Below are 21865 nucleotides of genomic sequence, written 5' to 3'. Positions count from 1 at the left end.
AAGTGTCAGATTCTGGACTCATTTTGAAAGTATAACTTAGGATGGATATGAAGTGTGACAGAAAGAGAAGTGACAAGGATCCCACCAGATTTTTCCATGAGCAGCTAGGAGAAGGGAGTTGCCATTTATTGCAATGGGGGTAGCTTTTGGAACTCAGTTTTGGAGATAATTAGTTAAGATGACTACCAGACACCCAGGTAGAGATGTCAGTCGGGCAATTGTATATTTACTTGAGTTGAAATTCAGAAGATAAAAATCTGGGAGTCATCTGCCTTCTATATAGTGACATTATTTAAATGCCTGGATGAGATCACTAAGGAAAAGTGCAGACCAGTAAGAGGAGCGGTTCTGAGCTCTGGGCCCACCAATACTTATAGGCAATAAGAATGGTAAGGAAACAGCAAAGGAGACTGAGAAGTAGTGGCCAGAAACAGAGGAAGAAAACCAAGGGAGTGTGCTGTTGTGGAAGCAAATAAAGAAGGGAGAATAATTAGCCAGTAAGTGAAGTAAGATGATGTTTGTATTTATTAACTAGAGAGAAAGAATTTTGAGACTGAAAAGAGTTCAAAAGAATGATGGGAGGAGAGATATTGAGGCCAGTGAATATATTCAACTTTTCCAAGGAGTTTTGCAGTAAAGAGAAATAGACAAATGGGTAGTATATGGAGGTGAAAGTGGGGGTCAATGGAGTTCTTTGGTTTTTTTCTTAAGATGGGAGGAAAAACAGCATGTTTGTATCACTGTTTAAATAACACAGAAAATACTTGAGGGTGCAGAAGAGAGTGGAGAATTGCCAGAGCAATGTCCTTGAGTAAGTAAAAGGGGTTGGGATTCAGAGGTCAACTGGAGGAGCTGACCTTGGCTAGGAGCATAGACAGTCCATCCACAGTGCCAGATGGAAAGCAGGGATACAGGCACTGATGTGGTGGCAGCAGAACACTGGAGTTCTCTTTTGATTGTCTCAGTTTTTTTAGTCAAATAGGAAGCAGGGTCCACTGAAAGTGAAGATGGGGACGATGTGTTGGAGTCAAAGGAGAGAAGAGAAAGTATAAAAAGCCATCTAGGAAGGTGGACAGATTATGGGCTAGGGTAATAGTCTGATTGCCCAATAGCATTTAGGACCCACTGGAGGTTAGAGATCATGAATTTTAAATGAGAACAGTCAGCAAGGTAGGTGGGGTTTTTTTCTTTTTCTTTTTTGCTTGTTTTTGCCAAGTTCAGCTACATGGGGGCTATACTGATTAATATAACCAGGATTATACTTCGGTCCAATGAATAAGATGAAGAGAGAGATGGGCAAGGAAATTGAGGGTGTGTACAAGGGAGTGATATACAAGTTGACTATGGAATTTAAGGAGGGAAGTTGGGGACAGAGAACAGGCAGTAGGACCACTGGAGGTCCTGGCGGGGTCAAGGACTTTTGCAGTTGAAGTACCAATTGATTTGAATGCTACAAAGCAGCCAACAGCAAAATTACCTTAAGATTCCTGAACTCATTTTTTGTTCCTTGGTCTGTGACAATGAAGACATCATTCTTCAGGTCGTATTGTGCCATCTTGGCAACAGTCATGTGGCTGTTGATCTTCCAGAGCACAACAACATCATATCCAGTATTCATATCTCCATGGGCATCAAAATGAAATGAACTCCCTCCATCTGTGAACGTCACATTTTTCAGTACATCAAGTAACTATGAACAATAAAAACAGAAGCAAAGACTGATAGAAATATTGTGAGTGTATCCATTATCCCAACTGTAACACTGCCTTACAGGAATATCACTTAAAAATTAGAAAAAGGACATTCTGGATCAGTGAGTGTGGTAATTAGTTGAGAAGGTGCTTAACTACTAGGCAGCAATTTGAGAAATGTTGAGAATTTCTGCCAAAGGCTTGCTCTGTGAATTTGAGAAAGCAAGTTAATGTTTATGGAGGTAGCTTCTCTAGCCTACAAAATTGAAATCTGACCATCTTTACCTTCTCCACGTTGCAGAATTAATGGGTCCTCTGGGGCAGGTGCCTGGGCTCTAATTCTGGTTCCATATTTCATTAGTGGTGTGATCTTGGCAGTTACAATTTCTTTCTGGGCCACAGTTGAGGTAAATGAAACCTACTTAATATGATTATTATAAGAATTAAATGTAATTATGGATGTAAGCACTTTAGCCCAGTATATGGCACAGATTAAGGGTTAATAGAGATTAGCTTAATACCTTTAAGTACCTGTTATTGGCTAATAGGGATGTTCTGCAAATAAATAAAAATACTTTGCAGCTACCAACTAATAAAGTCACCTGGCATTCATACATTACATGCTAATACTCAAATCTGTGATGCCCTTTTACTCCATAACAACTCAGCAAAGCAAGCTGAGCAGGGATCGTCTTCCTCTTTTCTCAGAGGAGGACCCCAGCCAAGGGGTGAAGGACCTTATCTGAGGATACACATCTTGACTTTCATTATGAGGTCTTGCCATTGCACCTAACAATATATTCATTTAAATTCTCCTCATTGTTTTTTTCCTTCTGACTCAAAGCAATCACCCCTGTGCCATTTGGAGTTATGGAAGGCAGGAAATTCGTCCTTTCCTTCTAGAGTCACAATCAGCCTGGGCCTTTGGCCAAGTCTGAGTAGGAATCCAAGCCAGTAGCTGTCATGCTCACCAGCCCCAAAATGAAGGCTGAGGGGACAGAGCTACAGACCTGGGCAACAGTCCGGTAACAACAGCACCCTGCTCCTGGGGCAGGGTGAGGGGCGTCCCTACCTGAGAAGTTTAATTGGTGAGCCCAAGGTAACTGCTAGTGTCTGCCTTCTAAGTCCATACTCGTTTGGTGGGACGTGTAGATCTTCTCATCTCCAATGGTTTTCAAGTCTGTTTCAGTAATGGAAAGTATAGTAAAGTGATCTCTAAATTCTATTTCCAATTTAGTTCAGAAAATGATTTTTTTTAACTTGAGAAGAAATATAATGAAAAAGTACTTTTCTTGTTACCCAGTTTGTTCAGTGAGAACTTGTATGCAATATAGCTAGAACAGAAAATGTTTTACTGACAAATGAGGCAGCCGTATTGAGCTTGTGCTGCAGGAGAAGAATACTGGACTGGGAGGGAGGAAAACATTTGAGTTCTGGCTCCACGGTCCCGTGCATCTATATCTGTGATGTTTATGTGGCTTTTGTTGGGTGCAAAATCTATGGAACAAGGCTGAAATTATTCTATTTGAATAGAGTTATTCTTATTCTATTTCTTCCTAGTTAATCTTTTTTTAAAAAATATTTATTTATTTGTTTGTCTGGCTGTGCCGGGTCTTAGTTGTGTCATGTGGGATCTTTGGTGCCTCGTGCGGGATCTTCATTGCGGCATGTGGACTCTTAGTTGCAGTGTGTGGGATCTAGTTCCCTGGCCAGGTATCGAACCCGGGCCCCCTGCATTGGGAGCGTGGAGTCTTAACTACTGGACCACCAGGGAAGTCCCATAGTTAACCTTTTATGAATGTTTCTTTCCTTCAGTTTTTTTCCCCTTTGGCAAATAGAATATAAGAAAATCAAATTGTATTTTAAGTAAATATATTAGCTACAGTAGTCATGTCAATAACCAAATATCACTTTAGCAAAATCTCTAAGCATGTATATTGATTTTATTATATGTCCTCACAGGTTTCTTAGTTCTTTTAATCAATTCAAATTAATTAGTATTGCTTTAAAGAAGCAGGATGTCAGATCTAAGGTGGTAGAATTAACTGACAAAATCTTATTCCAGCAATTGCCTGGAACAAAAAATATGGAGGGAACAAAAATAGAACAAGTAAAGCCCTACCTTCAATGTTCCCATCTCTACCTGTGTATTGATTTTTCTTCTGTTCCTTCCTTAAGCAATATACGCACGTAAGCCCCAGGGACTTAGTTGTTTAGAGAGCATATCCTCTTCCGTTCTTTTGTTTGAACTATAATTTCCACCAGTTTTTTCCTCCATTTGATCAGGTTTTACAGGGTAAATTTCTGACACATATACGTTCTGTAAATAATGATAACATTGTATGATGTAAATAAACTAGCACAATTCCATGTTTGTTCTTACAGGAAAGAGGGTGGAGGCAAACAAAACAGTACATTCATCACTTGTTAAATATTCTATCGAACATTTGCTCTGGATTAAGGTAACTTTGAACATTAATGCTTACAGTTATTAAGCTATTTAAGGCCTTTTCCATCCATTATTTGTTTATTTTTCATCAAGACTCTGAAACTCATGATAACTTGACTCTAAAATATTTAGAGAGTAGGATTTGCATCTCCATGATTATATAATTCACCTCTGTATGGTAATGACCTGTTTCTGAGAACACGAGGTCAGGAGACCACTCCAATTAAGCTGCTGTGGTTGATGCTGTTTTCCATGTCCCCAGCCTCTCTGCTGTCCACTACATCTCCGTAAGTGAGCTGTGCTTGTGAAAAGAGGTATCTATGTGAGCGAATTAGAGACTAGCAAGGAAGCAGCCTTGCATCTCTGTCTGGTACCCAACCTATGTCTTTTTCTTTTGTAAACTTTTCCATGGTGTAGCAAAAACGCACATGACTAAGGCTGGGACAGTTTCACTGCTAACTCTATGAGTGCCCACGGGCCAGACCCTTATGGCTGAGGTCCCCTCCATCTCTAAACTGCTGCAATTCTCAGTCACCAGTAACACTTCTTCTTGCCAGTTCTTTAGGACGAAGTGCAATGAACAAGAATCGGTGGCACTACCATAATATTTAAAGATTAGAGATGATGTGTGTCAATGCTTAGTATAGTAGGCCTTAAAAATTATTAGTTATTATTTTCCTCATTGCTCTACAATCGTTCCCTTTTTGTCCTCATGTCTCTTCTGACTTTTGGACCACTACACTTGAATGCCTCATAAGTTCTTCACATTCAACATGTCCAAAATGGAATGCTTAATACTTCTCGCTTCCGGACCTTAACTTTTCTCTGTGTTTCCATCTCAATAAATGGCACCAGTTGCCCCAATTTAGAATCATTTGCGACATCTTTGCTTTTCTCTGTCATTCTTTACATCCAATCTATCTCCAAATACTCTTCGTCTTTCCTCTTAAGTATATGCCTCTCCATCCTCATTGTCACACCCTTAGTACCTGTAGCACTTATACCTGAAGTATAAGGCACCCTTATTGTATGCCTGGATTACCAAACTGGTCTTTCTCTGTCTAGTCTTGTGTTCCTCTAGTCAATGTACATTGCAGTAGGAATACTATTTCTACAATGGAAAGCAGGTCGCATCACTCTTCTGTCTAAAACTAGCTTTAATTGGCTCCCCTTTGCTCTCTCAAGTCCAAACCTTTAAAACATAGCTTGCAGACTTTCTATTGAAAGGATGGTCTTTGTACCAGCAATATCAGCATCACCTGAGAGATTGTTAGAAGTGCAGACTTTCAGGTCCCCCACACTGGAACTACTGAATTAGCATCAGCATGATAATCATATTATCAGGTAATCAAGTTTGAGATGCTCTGATTGATAAGGCCCTAATGATGGATGCTTCAATAACCCTCCACTCTCATTTGCCTGTAATTTCCACAAAAGACTCCAGTTCTATGGCACTACTTTCTGATCCCTGAAGATGCCATGCTTTCTCTCTCTGTGACTTTGCTGGGGAATTTCTGTCCTGCTTAACTCCTACCCATCTATCATATTCACCAGAGATGTCATGATCTTTGGAGAATGTTCTCTGAATTGCTAATGCTGGATTAGTTTCCTCAATTATATGCTTCTCTACCATCTTGTATTTATATGAAACATCGTAATGCATTATTCTGCACTGTGATCAGCTCCTTAATTGTTTGATTGGTTACTCCTCTAGACACATGACTCCTTTAGGGAGAGAATTGTCTTGTTCTCCATAATATTTTCAGCACTCAACACAATGGCTGGAACATTGAGACACCCAAGAAATATTTGCCAAATAATTGTGTAAAGAGTAGTTTGACTATTATACATTCTCTCATCCCTCATACATCACTCACTACCTTGTATATCATCCACAGTAGAGGAAAACAAAGAAGAAAACCAAAATCACTATTCACAACAAGGAGGTGGTATTCTCACACACATCGGAGGAACATAAAAAAAAATCTGTTGAGATAAAACAAGTATGACTGTGCTATCCCTGAATACTGCTCACAGACATCACCAAATGTGGAGCCAAGGTAAGGATTATCCTCAAATTTTGGAAAAAACTAACTCCTGTAAAGTTATTTGAACCTAAAATCATTCAGAAAGTATTATTTAAATATTAGTGAATTTTGCCAGGGGACAAAATAATTTTTAGGAATATACCTTTGATTAGTGACCCTAAATGTTGCTGATCTTTTAAATTTAATGTCTATGGAGATTTCTTCCTAAAAAGACAATTGTTTGCATTATTTGTCCAATTAATTCTGGCATAGACATGGCTCACTTGTGATCAAAGGAGCAAGGCACTCCCCTATTCTTCCTTTCCAGTCTGTTTCTGTTTGTTCTGGATTACTATGCTCCCGGGGTAGGGGGCAATAAACAATGACCCCAGGCTCCTAGTGTTTAAATAAAACATTTTAGAAGATCTGCTTCAATTATACTTTCTCGAGATTTTTCCTCAGAATGTTTGAGACTTACTCCTGACTTAAAATACTTTCCCAGAGGATAAATAGCTATTGCTATTTGTACTTCTCTTCTCTTATGAGTCTTTTTATAGCTCCTCCCCTTTATCCCATCTGTCTCTGATTGTCTATTTTCTCTCCATTACTCTTTCTCAACCTCTCATTCTTAAAATTCCATGTAGTGGTTTCATTATGTTGGTCCACTTAACTTAGAGTTTTTTTTTTTTTTAAACCAATCCCTCATTAAAGTTTTACATTACAAAGAGTATGCTTTCAAACAGTTATCTTAAAATCACTAGATAGGGCTTCCCTGGTGGCGCAGTGGTTGAGAGTCCACCTGCCGATGTAGGGGATGCGGGTTCGTGCCCCGGTCTGGGAAGATCCCACATGCCGCGGAGCGGCTGGGCCCGTGAGCCATGGCCACTGAGCCTGTGCGTCCAGAGCCTGTGCTCCGCAATGGGAGAGGCCACAACAGTAAAAATCACTAGACATATAAATGTGTGTGTGTGTGTATACACACATATTTTAAAGAGAGTTTTAATTAAAAGTAAAAATTCTAATCTCTAGTCTTACCTCTTCATTAGGTTTTTCTTGCCTTGCATTTACAAGGTGAAAACTTGTTTTAAAATGAGCAACTTAAAATACCCTATGACCATCACATGATTCACCCAGATGTAAGCTGATCACTTGGAGCTTGTGTTTGTGGGTGTTTAAAGTAAGAATGACAAAAGTAGAAACAGCTTGCCATGGACATTCACTTATGTGATCAGAAGAATTGGATCTTATTCCCTTTTACCTTTTTTCCCTAACAAATGTAAAATAAATATCTTTTTTGGAACATGATTCTGCCTTAAGACAGACAGGTTTGGCTTTGAATACACATTAGTGAGAAATTTGTTTCTAATGAGTAAAATTTATCATATAAAGCAGCAGTTTGCTTTTAAATGCCTTGTTTATGAACATTTTAAAAACACAACGGAAAAATTTCACTAAATAGGGCCATATTATGCTTTAATTAGAGTTTCTACAAACTAATCAAAGAGAAGAAAGGGAAAGACTTCTTTTACACAATTAGTGGTTCATTTAAACCTGAGATATCATAGGACTTGTTACGACTGACCTAACAACATTCATTTGAAGAAGACTGGAGTCCTAGGGAGACTGCCCTAAGTAAGAGTCATAACTGGAGGCATTAGGACTATAACCACCAGAGACACCACGAAAACCAGAGGGTATGGAGTCAGAAGACCCAGACGAGAGTCGTATTTCTGGTACTTTCAGCTTTAGTTTCTTTATGCATAATATTTAGCAATAATAAAAGGGATCATTAAACATGCCTGGTCTTGTGTTTGTTAAGAGCATCAAAAGAGATAATCATTTGAAGCTTTGAAAAACTGCAAGATCAGATACAAATACATAAACCAAAGGAAAAGAGCACTATCAACAGAGTCTTCTTGGAAATTAAAAGAACACGACTTTGGTGGGTCAGAGTAGGGGGTGAAGGTAAAATAAAAACTCTATTATCCTTAAGAACAAAGAACTAGTGATAGAAATTCAGGTTATTTAAACACTGCAAGTATCTACTTATAAAAGGAATACAGTTAAGAGCAGTTTATATAAATATTGCAGATTAAAGAAAGGAGAGAAATGATGGTAGGGGAATTTTCTCAGATATGTGAGTTAGTACCTCCCGTGGTTGGAAGGCATTGGGGTTCTGACTGTCTCGAGCTTGGCACAGATCCCAAATGGCATAACCAAGGGCAAACACTGCTAGCTGAATACTGTGAATAAGTCCCGGCTCAGTGTAATCTCACAGGAAGTCATTTCTCAGCGAGAAGTTCCTTTCTATATCCTCGTTAGCCTTGTAGGCCAAAGTCCCCTGAGAATAGTTGGAAATGCATTGACTCAGATCACTGTCCTTAGTATATGCACAGGCAGAGCCTTGAGCGTGGCATATTCATTTAAGGGCTTGTTATTATCACTGGGAAACATATGCAGATTTTGAAGAAAGGAATGGAAGGAGGACATATTCCTTCTTCTAAAGGTAAACCCCACAACTTTGCCAATCCTTTTAACATTAGGAATGGCGGTGATCTTGGTGGCCGTTGACCAGTTATCGCTAGCAATCCAGATCTTATTTATATTCCTTTCAACGGCTTTACTGAAGAGATTGAAAACATGGAGCTGACTCAGAAATACCACAACGACATTAACCTGGCTTCTGCTATGATTCTCTCAAGTGTCTGACTGATCCTGACTTCAATGGTATTATCTGAGAGGAAGGCTGGGAGAACTTCTCTGAAGGCTATGCACACATTATTTGTTGAGGTCTGAATTGCAAAAGTGTTGAGAGCCAGTCGTCCATAGTCATCATCTGTGGTTAGGATGCCAATCCAGTTCCATCCACATTTCTGAATCAGGTGGGCCATTGCTTTAGTCTAGTAGAAGTCACTGGGCACAGTCTGTAAAAATGAAGGAAAGCGAATTTTGTCACTTAGGGTTTCTGCAGTTGATTCATAACTCACCTGGAAATGGACAGAAACTTTTAGTTATGGTGTTGATGAGCTGCAGGTGGCTATTCATAGTAGATATTCTTCTCTTTGATTTCTGTGAGTTTCCATAACATTTTCTAAATCCTTTGATCCTTTCCATCCTTCCCCTTCAATGAACTACTTTATAAATAGCTTAAATCACGATACTTAGTACCTGGTGACTGTTGAGAGTCATTGCTTTTCAATCATTTGGTACTGTGTATAGTATAAGCCCTTCAAGGGTTTAGGCTCTATCTTAAATCTCCATCTACACTCCTATATCCATTTATATCTATCTTATATCTCAGGCCAGGGCCAATAGTGGATATTTTTTAAATACTTAGAGATAAATATGGGAAAATGCAGCCAGTCAAATAAGCAAAATGAATTTTCAGACACCTAGTTTGTTCAAAATGTGTATAAATGACAACTTTGATGATTTTTATTCTAGGTAAAATAAATCATCCAGACAAATAATCATCTGTCCAGGGGTCAGCAAACTTTCTTCTGTAAAGGACCAGATGTAAAATATTTTAAGCTTTGTTGGTCACGTGTGGTCTCTGTCATATATTATTTTTGTATTTTTTGTTACAACCTTTAAAAAATTTAAAAATCATGCTTAGCTTGACATCTCAAGAGCTTGAGAGCCACATTTGACCCACGGGCTATACATTCAATAGTTTTCGGACTCCTAATCTACTCAAAAGAGCAGCAGCATTTTAGGAGACCTCCTAATGTGTGCAAAGTTTTGCCTAATTTACAGCTTTGGTGATTTTATTCTAGGGAGGGTTGTTACCTTCCACAGCTGCAATTGCACTGTGCCACTTCTTCAGTGATTTATTTTTACTATTTACAGCAGCTACATGGTATGGGGGAAAGACAATAGGCTTTGGAGTCAAACAAACTGTTAGAATCCTGACTCCAATAAATTTGGCAACGTTAGTTAACACTTCTTTCCCTGTGAAACAACAGGATTCTTGTGAAGACTGAAGGAGAAGTTTTAAATGGATAGTGGCACACAGTAGACATTCACTAAACCTTAATTCCCTTCCCAGTACCTGACATAACTATGCTCACCTTCACTGTGCCGCCTGGGCTTCTGCAAAATCCGTGTTACCACAGAGAGTCCCCTCTCCTATTGTGTGGTCTATCATGGAAATTACATTTTCACATTAAACAACCATTGTTAAAAATAGTCTACTTTTCTTACTTGTCACTTAACTAACTTTATACGTAGTCTAGAAATTTTGGGCCAAAGCCTTATCTCTGAGATATTTGGGGGAATAGTTCTTTTTGTTTTGTTTTGTTTTGGACTTAAACTTTTCATTATCAACTTCTCTAAGCTATAATATAATGGAACTCTCAGAGTCTTATATGGGTATATGCACTTACTTAGTCTAGCTCCAGAAAGTTATATATTTTGAATTCTTATGTACTTATATTATACATGTATATATTTCTATCTGTTCACTTCTATCAGATGGTCATTTCTTGATAATCTGACTATAAGCCTTTTCTAACATTTTGCTTCTAATCTTCCTTGATCTTAGAAAGTAATGACCTAGTGAGTTACAGAGTGATGTGATATGAAGATTAATTCGTTCAAAATCAAAACCAAGAGAGCTTGCTTGACTCTGAGTAATGTGCAAGGACTTAGTGCAGGGCTGTCTAATACACACTTTGGTCTTTCAGAGACCATTTTGCTTACTTCCTGGTTAATGGTTTGCATTATAGGAAGCTCAGTAGTTCACAGTCTCTGCTCAAAGCCTTTCCATCATACTCAGAACAAAGTGCAAACCATACCACAGCTTACAAGATGCTATATGACCCGGCCCTTACCCCTCTCTACAAATGCATCTCTTACTCTGCTCCTTTCTGCTCAAACTGACCTAACTATATTGACCTTTTGTTATTCTTTGGACATTTCAACTTTGTACTTACTGCTTTCTCAGCCTAGGTACTCTCCTCTTGACTGTCCCTTTTCATTCAAGTTTCAGGCTAAACGTCACCTCCTTGAGAGTCTTATTTGACTTCCACACCCCTTTACCCCTCACTTCTCCTGCAGTTTTCTTCATGGTACCTGACTGATGTTATTTTAGAAACAAGGCAGTTGAGGTGCTCAGAAGTTTCTGTCTTATCCAAATCACACTGAAAACTGTCAGAAACTAGACCTGACAGATTGAGGGATGACTACTCCCTTAGTGCTTTGATCACTATGCTATCCATAATAGGGCACATCCTTTTTTTTTTACTGAAGAGAAAGAAACGTTAAAGTAAAAGCACCTCCCCCACTCGTTTCCCAGATTACCCTGATCCTTTCATGATAAAGAATATGATCAAACCCAAAGTATGGAGGTAGAACAAAACCCACCTGTGGCATGAGCTGTAAATTCAACACCCGGAAGACAGCCATGGTTATTTCTGTGTAGCCAGCACCTATGACAGCCTTAACCCTTGGCATGTATCATGGCAAGAGTTTGAAGAAAATTTGATATTTCAAAGCTGTTGAGAAACAAGTATTTTTGAAATTAGAACATAACTCTTCTACAGACATGATGATATCCTATTTTATTCTCATTTCTGCTGTATAATAGACAATTTATGAATTGGTGACACTTATCTCTTGAAGGATCTAAACTTTATTTATTTAAAAATAGTTTTTGATGGAAACCTTTCTCAAGAGTATATAAGGGGACCTCCCTGGTTGGCAGTGCAGTGGTTAAGACTCCGTGCTTCCAATGCAGGGGGCACGGGTTCAATCCCTGTTTGGGCAACTAAGATCCCACATGCTGCGCGGCCAAAAATAAAAAATAAAAAAAAAAAGAGTATATAGGAACCCACAGTTTCTCAAATGGAGTCTACAGAACAGGATTTAACCTTTTCGTGGTTAATTTCAGGATCATTTTGAATATTCAGTTTAGTATTCTACAGTATGATGATGTTTTTGTAGTTAGATGTCAGCATTTTATTGCTGTCCAAGAATCTGCTTTCATAGACTCTCCCTTTTTTTTACTTTTGTGATGCTAATCTATTGTGGTTGGAAACCAGATGAATAAGACTCTTAAGAATGACTTATAAAACAGGCTCTGGGTAAACGCACAATAGCTTTCTCCTAGATAACATGCACTATTTCAGTTCCAAGGCATAGATATTTCCCCTTTTAGCGAGTTTTTCCAGTTGGTTTCTGGACTTGTGATTATTCCAGAGCATTGAGTTGTTTAATTACTGATTTACTGTTAAGTTTGTTTCACCCACCACTCTATACAGAAGGTTACAAACAGTGCCTAATACAGAGTAAGAATTCAATAAATACTTTTTGAATGAATAAAAGGGGATTTTGTTGTTCAGGGTTTTGATATTTTCAAGTTTCTTTTAATTCATTTAGTCATGATAAATTAAATAATATTTGGATAATGCTGTTTGTCATTACAGACTATCTAAATGTGAAGTTTGGCAATGAACATTAAGTGTTTAATTTAAAGAAAGAAACAAAGAAGAAAGGTTAAAGTAATGAATTGTCTGGCAAATAAAATATGTAATATTTTCAGAGTCCCCCACGTGTTAGCTCCATGAGAGTCTGAACCCCTTTGGTGTTTACCTCAGGATCCCCTATGCCTAGAATGCGACCTAGGTAATGTAGGCATTTCATAAATAGTTGTTCAATGTTGAATGAATACTGTTTCTCTCAAGGAGTGACAGTAAAGCAAAACGATGTTCAGTGACTTTTTTTTTCCAGAATAAATTTGCTTATTAGACCAAATGATTTTTTTTTAATCATTTTCCATTCTTATTTGTTGGCCTATGATTGTGGGCCTTAAATCTGCAGTGTCTATTTAGTGCTCTGAAAAATCCTCATTAACTATTTCAGGGTGTTCACTGGTATTCCTGATAATCAATGATTAAGATGACAGTAGCTCAAAATACCCAACTTAATGCCAGGAAGGAATCTTAGAGTGATGTGGGATCACATTTCACCTGAAAGCATTCATAGAGGGCATGCTGAACACTTTGTGATTAAAAAAAGAAAAAAAAAAGGAGGGGAAAAGAGGAGATTAAATTTATATACAAAAGTATCAAGATAGAAATCAGGATTTGAGAGTTAGAAGGAAGCACTGGGATCACATTGCTATAGCAACAGAAACTGATGCTGCCTGTCTTTAAAAGTCATCCAGGCCCTTATTTTACAGAAGAGAAAAATCAGAAGCTGAAACTCAGAGAGTTTAAATGATTTGCCGAAATCTACAAAATTACTTTGTCACCAAACTGAAATTAGAATTCAAATAGCCTGTTCTCCTTAAAGAAAACCATCTGTAGTAGCCTCCATCCAGCTTTATTTTTCTATAATACTCCGTGACAAATGTCTCTTCTGTAGTCAAACTTTCACAATATAAAGTGTTCATCAAGGAAGAAGGAACATTCTGAGTTGAAGTAGGGTTCTTAATTCATTATGAAAGAATTAGACGATTTCAAGAATGAACTAAATACAGTGTTGACAAAAATGTTAGTATGGAGAAAAATTTTAAGTGCAGTCTGTTTTCAACAAAGAATTAAATAAAGATCCATGTTTGAAACAACCCGCATCTGTGGGTGATAGGAATATAATTGTGCTATTTATGCTTGTAGTGGACAGGCTACTGTGTCTTATTGGTTTTCTCCTGTGACTTCAGGGGTTATTCTTTATAGGCAAAATCCAAATAAATATATTAATGGAAGCATTCATTGCCTCTGTACTTGGAGGTTGATTATACATATAGCGCTAATATATCTTTCTTGTAAGGAAGAATAGCAAGACTTAACTTTATGCAACTTAAAAATATATGAGTTTAAATTCTGTTAAAATAATTTAGATGTTAACACAAGTAAACATTTACATGCCCTAATCTCACTGCATAATCTTGAAATCTAAATGTGTTCTCCGAAGCTTTACTCACCCAACACACTTCTGGATTTCTGGCCATCTGGGGTAGTCTTCTGAGGACAGCATTTTTTCATGAATGGCAAACAAACCTCCAATCATGATATGCCCTGGAGAAGTGGCAGCCACAAAGTCACCAGGGGTCTGGCAAGGCTGGGAAGTAGCAAAAATAAACACAAAACAGGTAATCAGTATTATCAGTAGTGCCATGTTTCTATCTCATTTGCTCACTTCTTGCGAGTTCTGAGGAATCATTGAGCTCACAGAGTGCCAGCAACATCATTCTTATTTCACCTGTAAACACCATATAACGTATTGGATAGTGTCAAGGGCCAGAAACACTCAGTGTTCACATCCTTGATGACAGTCAAAACAGTTCTTCACCAATAAGAACATAGCAGACTTTCTCACACTCCGTTGCTGATGTGTGATGGCAGTAATGCCAGGTAAAGCTGATAGAATTAGAAACACAGCTCTTCACTGTGAAAGCATCTTTAACTCAACTGACATGTCAAAGGCTTTGAGTCATGCTGGCATTTCTTTTGAAGTAATATATAGAATCTTCAAGAGGGAGCAATTTGGGAAAGTTTTCCCTCTTCAGAAATGGACAGTTTGGGGACTTCCCTGGTGGCACAGTGGTTAAGAACCCGCCTGCCAAGGCAGGGGACACGGGTTCGAGCTCTGGTCCGGCAAGTTCCCACATGCCGTGGAGCAACTAAGCCCGTGCGCCACAACTACTGAGCCTGCGCTCTAGAGCCCGCGAGCCACAGCTACTGAGCCCACGTGCCACAGCTGCTGAAGTTTGCGTGCCTAGAGCCCGTGCTCCGCAACAAAAGCCACCATAGTGAGAAGCCCGCGCACCGCAATGAAGAGTAGTAGCCCCTGCTCACTGCACCTAGAGAAAGCCCATGTGCAGCAACGAAGACCCAACGAGCCAAAAAATAAATTTTAAAAGTAATAAATTAAAAAAAATTCTGAAAAATTAAAAAAAACAAAAAGAAATGGACAGTTTTGCATTTTCCAAGGTGTCACATTCAAGGCACAAAAGCTGAAAAGTAGCTTATAAACTGTTTAGAAAAATAGCATTCCAAATTTATTTCCCCAGAAAAGCTCTATGTAAAAAATGAATTTCAGTTATATTTAGGTATTTATCACTGTGAGTTCACATGTGTTAGAAATAAGTAGTTTCTGTGGTGATGGGCAAAACTAAACATGAGATGAAACTTGTCTGATGTAGTAGTATTTTGCTTTGAACAAGAAAGTTCTGTCTTAGATCATTGACATTTCCACACTGTTTGTGGATTCTATTTTTATACATTTGGAACTCTTGAGGCTACATGTTCTCAGTGCTTCAGAATCTGAACTAACATGACTTTGTGGATATCTTATAGAATTTAACAGAAGATAGATTAGTCTCAGTAACTGGCACTATCAGGAAGTTAAAAAATTTTAAATTTACTTTTTAAAATCAGTCTTTTTCAAACATTGGTTTAAGGAGGACTATATCATGGGCAAGCATCCGGTTTATTTGATGGGTAGCAGATACATTTAAAAGAAATACATCCGGTTTATTTGATGGGTAGCAGATACATTTAAAAGAATTTCAGAAAATAAAAGAGTCCAGTGGCAATTATGATATTTTTCATCATTGAAATTATCCTTAGGTTCCATTAACGTGTGGAGCTGTGACAGCTGAAGGGTGGAGAAGTCACAGCCCTTCACACGGTGTCACATGTCTCCTTAAGTCTTACCATTTTTACTAGCGGCCGGAATTCCTCTTAGGATCCAATCCAGTGAACTTCAGTTGTCCAGAAAGTTTAATATACAGGAGTCTGAAGACTCTTCAGATGTTTAGCAATTGCATTTTACCTAATTAATCTTTATTATTCATTTGTGTATGTGTGCAATTGGCTAAATTTATGTTTTCATGAATTTAGTTATTTTGCTCAGATATCTCCAAGATCTGCTATGATTATAAGTTCAAAGATGATTTTGGTAAAAATATACTAAAAAATAAGAAATTCAGATAATTGTCTATCAAAAGTATATAATAGGTATTAAGCAACTCAGAATGATTCGGAAGATATGACCCTCATGTGACCATATTGCTCAGACCTGACATTTATTTGAAAAATCAGTGACAAAAGTTATGCCCATGATCTCTTAGGATGTAATTTTAACAATATTTAGGGTCTTTGTTATCTGACTTTCTTATTTTTTTTATTTTTATTTTTTTTAGAAGATGTTGGGGGTAGGAGTTTATTAATTTATTTATTTTTGCTGTGTTGGGTCTTCGTTTCTGTGCGAGGGCTTTCTCTAGTTGTGGCAAGCAGGGACCACTTTTCATTGTGGTGTGTGGGCCTCTCACTATCGCAGCCTCTCTTGTTGCGGAGCATAGGCTCCAGGCGCGCAGGCTCAGTAGTTGTGGCTCACGGGCCTAGTTGCTCCGTGGCATGTGGGATCCTCCCAGACCAGGGCTTGAACCCGTGTCCCCTGCATTAGCAGGCAGATTCTCAACCACTGCGCCACCAGGGAAGCCCCTGACTTTCTTATTTTAATAAATATAATCTAAGTTGGAAAATCTATTTCTATAAAGGAGCCTTCTGAAAGTAGGAAAACAAAAGTTTTCAAAAACCTTTGTCCTGTAAAATTCAGTGTCATGTGGCAGAAAGCGCTCAAGCTTCAGAAGCTGACAGACTGGGTGACCATGAATGTGACCATAAATGAGTTACAGAACTTTTCTGAGCAATAATTTTCTCATATATAAAATAGGTAAGATACTCTATCTCATGGATATGTTTTGAAACTTGAGCTGACTTGATTTGTAAAGCTCCTATATTCTAGTTGGCACTCAGTAAGTAGCTCCTGTCTTAATCCATCAGGGCTACTATCACAAAAATACCATATACTTGGTGGCCTGTAATCAACAAACATTTATTTCTCACAGTACTGGAGACTGGGAAGTCCAAGATCATGGCGCTGGCAGATTCAGTGTCTGCCGAGAGCCTGCTATAAACCTCACACGGTGGAAACGACAAGGGAGCTTTTTCAAGGTTGCTTTTATAAAGGCACAAATCCATTTGGGAGGGCTCTGCCCTCCTGACCTAATCACTTCCCAAAGGCCCCACCTCCTAATACAATCAGCTTTGGGCTTAGGTTTCAACATCTGAATTTTGGGAGGGCATAAACATTCAGAACATAGCAGTTCCCTCCTTCCCCTTCCCAAAATCAAACTGAAAGTTATTAATTCCTAAATTTGGAATGCTTTCCACAATTGGTTAAATCATTGTTCAGAGCTCTTTCTCAAACATCTTAAATGCATGCTTGGTAGAAATGATGATGTTTATAATTGAACCATTAGCTGGTTATTGTCTCCCTAAAATATAAATCCATTACTGAGTTCAGGGTGAAGGAAGATACAGAGTATACTAATTACTTCAGAATTTCACTGGACACGTTATCCTCATTGTTGTAGTTTCTATTATTATCAAGATTTGATTTTGGACTAGGGACAAAACTTTTAGCCATCAGTTTTAATCTACAGTTACTGTACATTTTCTGCAATTTACAAAGACTTAAAAATGACAACAATAAGTCTTACTATTTCAAAAGATTTTTTTTTTAGCCTTAACTGTTTCTGAAAGACAAAAACTGGAAGAAGTTTTGAGAGATGAATTACTGATGGCAGTAGCTTACTCCTCCTTTTGATCTCAAGGTTCTGTATTTCTTTGTGACTATCTTTATATGAAGAGATATCTGCCTAATATTATTTAAAGGGAATAGTACAGAAGTGATAGCACTACCCAAGTAATTCTTATAAAGACACCATTGCCCTGTTGGGACAAGTATAGTAAGGGATGTAAAATCAATGAGTAAGGGTGCTTTGCTCTATCATTAGTTTGTAGCACTTCGATGGGATGACTTACTACAGCCCCAGTAAGCTAATCTGAGCTACAGTAGTCACTAGATATTATCAGCATCTTAGATGGCCTATTACTATTATCATTCACTTGCAAAAATCAAATTATCAATTAATATGATGCTTACGCAGCATTGAATGCTAGAGGGATACCATTGTACTGTAAGTCACAAAGTTCAGCAAACTTCAGCTAGAGGTAGAATTAGATGGCAGAGGCCTAAATCCCCAGTGGACCCAGCTGGCTGCATAGCTAAGTAATTGATTTTGTTTAGGTGGGTTTCAAATATATCAATAATTTTAGAGTTGGTTCTTAAGAAGCTTATAAAACAATTGAGTCAAGTTTTGGTCGTCTTGCAATCTTTCCTCTGTTGGGTCCCCTGTTCCCCTGTACTTACTCAGCTTGTCTCAGTATTCCATCACTGTGTACTCCACATTGAATTGTCAGTTATCACTGCAACACTTCTGCTCCATCATACCCTGTCTGCTGTACTCCTGTCTGTAACTGAAATTTCTCTCCTAGCACTTTTTTATGTAATATATAGTTTTAGCATTAGGAAATTAATTTTCTTTAATGTTCAACATAGAGGATATTATCCTACTCAGGTCATCCTAGGATGTCTATGGATAGACTTCATAAAAGTCTGTGAATCCCTTAAATTGCATAAAAAGTTTGAGTGAACATGCATATATGGGTTTTTCTGGGGAGAGCATTCAGTGCTTTTATCAGATTATCAGAGTCTGTTTCCCCCAGAGAAGTTAAGCACTACTGTCTGTTATGACTAACTTGAGCCTTGCTTCCCGGGAAACACAGGAATGTTTCCTGAGATAATGATCCTGCCTTTATTGTTACCTGTTTGTAACTCAAATCATCCCCACTAATCTTCCACCAACAACTTCATCATTTGTTTGATACCCATTCATCATTTAACACCACCAGTCAAAAGACCCACAAAGTACTTCTCATCCATCGCAAAGCAGAGCACAACTAGCTCACCACCCTAAGAAGACCAGGCCTGCTTACCTTACTTGCCACAAAATGAAGGGAAGGATTGTTGTTTTCCAGTGAAGTTAAGCAGCAGAAACAGTCTATACTGTTCCATTAGTTCAGAACAGAACAGGCCAAATGTTCATTTTTCAAAGCTATTTTCATTTTATTTTTTTCTACCAATCATGCAAAAAATGCTGTTATTAAAATAATTATTTTGTTGTAATTTGAGGGTGTGTGTGTGTGTTTCCCTCTTAAGAGGAGAACTTTAATAATTTAGGTTACCATTTAGATCTACCTTTCATAATCTCACATGGAATGGTAATGTAGCATTTCATCATCTTCTCTTTTAGCTCTGATATTACTCTTCCAGTTATAAAAGTACTTCTGTCACCCAGCTCATCCCTAATTGTAAAATAGGCAAGGAGATCAAAATCCCAAAGGATTTGCCTCAGTATCCAATCATTGCCTCAACTTCTTTTTATGTATTAATTGAATCTCAAATTTCAAATTATATTTTATCTTCAGTGGAGTTATAAAAAAGTTAAAAGGCTTTCATCTTTTGTATAAGTTACACATGCTTTAAAGCCATTTTCAATATCAAGCTAAATTGGAAAAACAAATCTGCTGAATCACTACTTTCATGCTGTTGATACAATTAGTTGATTGAGTGAACATCTCACTTTTCAGTTTTTTTTTTTTTTTTTTTTTTTGTGGTACGCGGGCCTCTCACCATTGTGGAGCACAGGCTCCGGACGCACAGGCTCAGCGGCCATGGCTCACGGGCCCAGCTCTGCTCCACCGCATGTGGGATCTTCCCGGACGGGGGCACGAACCCATGTCCCCTGCATCGGCAGGCGGACTCTCAACCACTGCGCCACCAGGAAAGCCCTACTTTTCAGTTTTTTGATGTGTACATACATAGTCCAAGACAAGTGCTTAGCTCTCTTTTCTCTATGGTAAATAAATAATGAATAATTTATAAAATAAATTTTCTTCAGGAATTTGCAAACTGTGTTCCTGTATCCCCACATTCCTTAATAAGTATTCTGCATACAACAGATGCTTATGTTGGTGAGAAACCTACTCCTTCTTAGGTTACTGTGTTGAGCTCAAAGTTGAAAAAGTCTAAAGATAATCTTTTTTTTACCCTACAGATGTTGATACTAGAGTATTTTCAACCTGTTTGTATTTGGGTTTTGGCTTTAACTGTCACTTCCTTAGAGAACTTATTCATTTTCTTCACAGCATTTATTAATATCTCTCACAGTTAGTTATTTGTTTACTGCCCATCTGCTCCATTATATTTTAAAACTCTATAAAGATAGAGATTATGTCCATAGGGTTACTTGGCTATATCCAGTATCTTTTACAGGGCCTAGCACATGGTAGACACTCAATAACAAGCTTTTGGACAAATGAATGAGTACATTGGAACAGCACAAAAATGGGTGGCTACAGTTTAGACTGCCCTTCTTGGCTGGGTGCGTGTAACTTTAGGAACCTGAAGCACCCAGAGGAACTCTGAAAGCTGAATATTGGTAAATCCCACTCACAAGCTAAAAGCAGAAACTCCAAGTTCACATTGGTTTTCTCTGGTTTGTGATCTCAGAAGGAAGATTTGTTTGGGGAATCAGTGATACCTGCTCCCCTATTTATTCATTCTCCACTCTCCACTCCTAATGAGGTGGAATAGTAAGCACCTGGCTGATTATAGATCCAACAGACTGTTCATGACCTGTTATTTGTTCTCAACATACTCCATCGGGTTCACAGTTCACATTGTGAATGTCACATGTCTGTGTTTTAAGGATAAATAACTTTTTATATGTGCTTCACATGCAGCAGTTTGTTTCAGTTCAGTAGCAGGAACAGGCCAAAGTAAATGATAAGTAATTAGACAACAAACTCAGAAACTCTGTCATATGAACAGGTTATTAGTGGAAAAACTGCAAGATTGCTCAGGAATGGGAGTATTTCCCTTTATAGGTTTCACATCAATATAGGCAGAAATAAAGAGGTTGGTGAGTTTGAGTGGGAAATAAGACATTATGTAAGAGACAAGCTCAGCTCTTCTCCCTTGAGAGTCCAGATAATCAACAGATTTAATCCCTCAAACAAAGGCAGACAAATTTGCTTAAACCAGGTTGGTGAATTATTGCAGATCTGGCTGCTTCAGCTGGCAAGCAATCACTGAAGGGTTTTTTCAAAGTTTACTTATAGAAAGAGATAACAGAGCTATTGAAAACAAACAGGTAAAATCTCCTCTGTTATGATTACAAAAGACAATGTAACAGGTAACTTATTTAGAAAGATAACAATATAGTTATGACTGCTGTATAGAATCCTGGTTGGTTAGACTCAATTGACCAGCATCATTTAGCTCTTTGAATCCATCAATTTGTCCTCAAATACTGTAGAAATAAATGTATATAATTCTTTAAATCTGTAAAGTAGAGAATGAGAGTTAGAAACAAGAAATAAAGTTGAATCATAAACATATGTGTGCTGATAGACTTTTATCCATTTCCTGAGGTACTATCAAAGGTAAACTGATTATGTATCAGTTCAGTGCTTTTGAGGAAATGTAGAGAGAACTTGGATCATTTATACTTTATATTCTGATCTAAGGCATGCTTTATCTAAATTAGCCTCAGTGCCTGGCAATTGATCAAAGTTACTTTTCATTTGTCTGTAGATTCTTTCCTTTCTTGGTAAAGAGGCGTATTAAACCGCGCCTATAGTGTATTCATATTCAGTAGATACTTACTGCTATGTCTCTGGCATAGGTGCTGGAAAAACAGAAGTGAACAAAACAGAAAAAAAATCCATCCCTCATGAGGCTTACATTCTAATAAAGGAGGCAAATAATTATACAAAATGTAT

General features: G+C 38.0%; 1 protein-coding gene and 1 long non-coding RNA gene across 2 annotated transcripts; one reads left to right on the top strand and one right to left on the bottom strand.

Annotated features, from left to right (window-relative positions):
* Positions 1–1450: 1450 nt before the first annotated feature.
* Positions 1451–14285, bottom strand: GPRC6A (G protein-coupled receptor class C group 6 member A). Its single transcript, XM_060167672.1, is given in 6 exon segments — positions 1451–1690; positions 8317–8577; positions 8580–8848; positions 8851–9154; positions 11532–11625; positions 14092–14285. Coding segments are annotated over 6 exon segments (1362 nt in total).
* Positions 2658–7472, top strand: LOC132530925 (uncharacterized). Its single transcript, XR_009543943.1, has 4 exons — positions 2658–2790; positions 4077–4153; positions 6039–6200; positions 7214–7472. It is a non-coding gene; the product is annotated as an uncharacterized LOC132530925 (long non-coding RNA).
* Positions 14286–21865: the final 7580 nt, after the last annotated feature.

Source organism: Lagenorhynchus albirostris, chromosome 12 (assembly GCF_949774975.1).
Source record: "Lagenorhynchus albirostris chromosome 12, mLagAlb1.1, whole genome shotgun sequence".
Classification (NCBI taxonomy): Eukaryota; Metazoa; Chordata; class Mammalia; order Artiodactyla; family Delphinidae; genus Lagenorhynchus; species Lagenorhynchus albirostris.
Note: the sequence above shows the minus strand (reverse complement) of the source record. Positions and strands in the feature narration are given on the sequence as shown.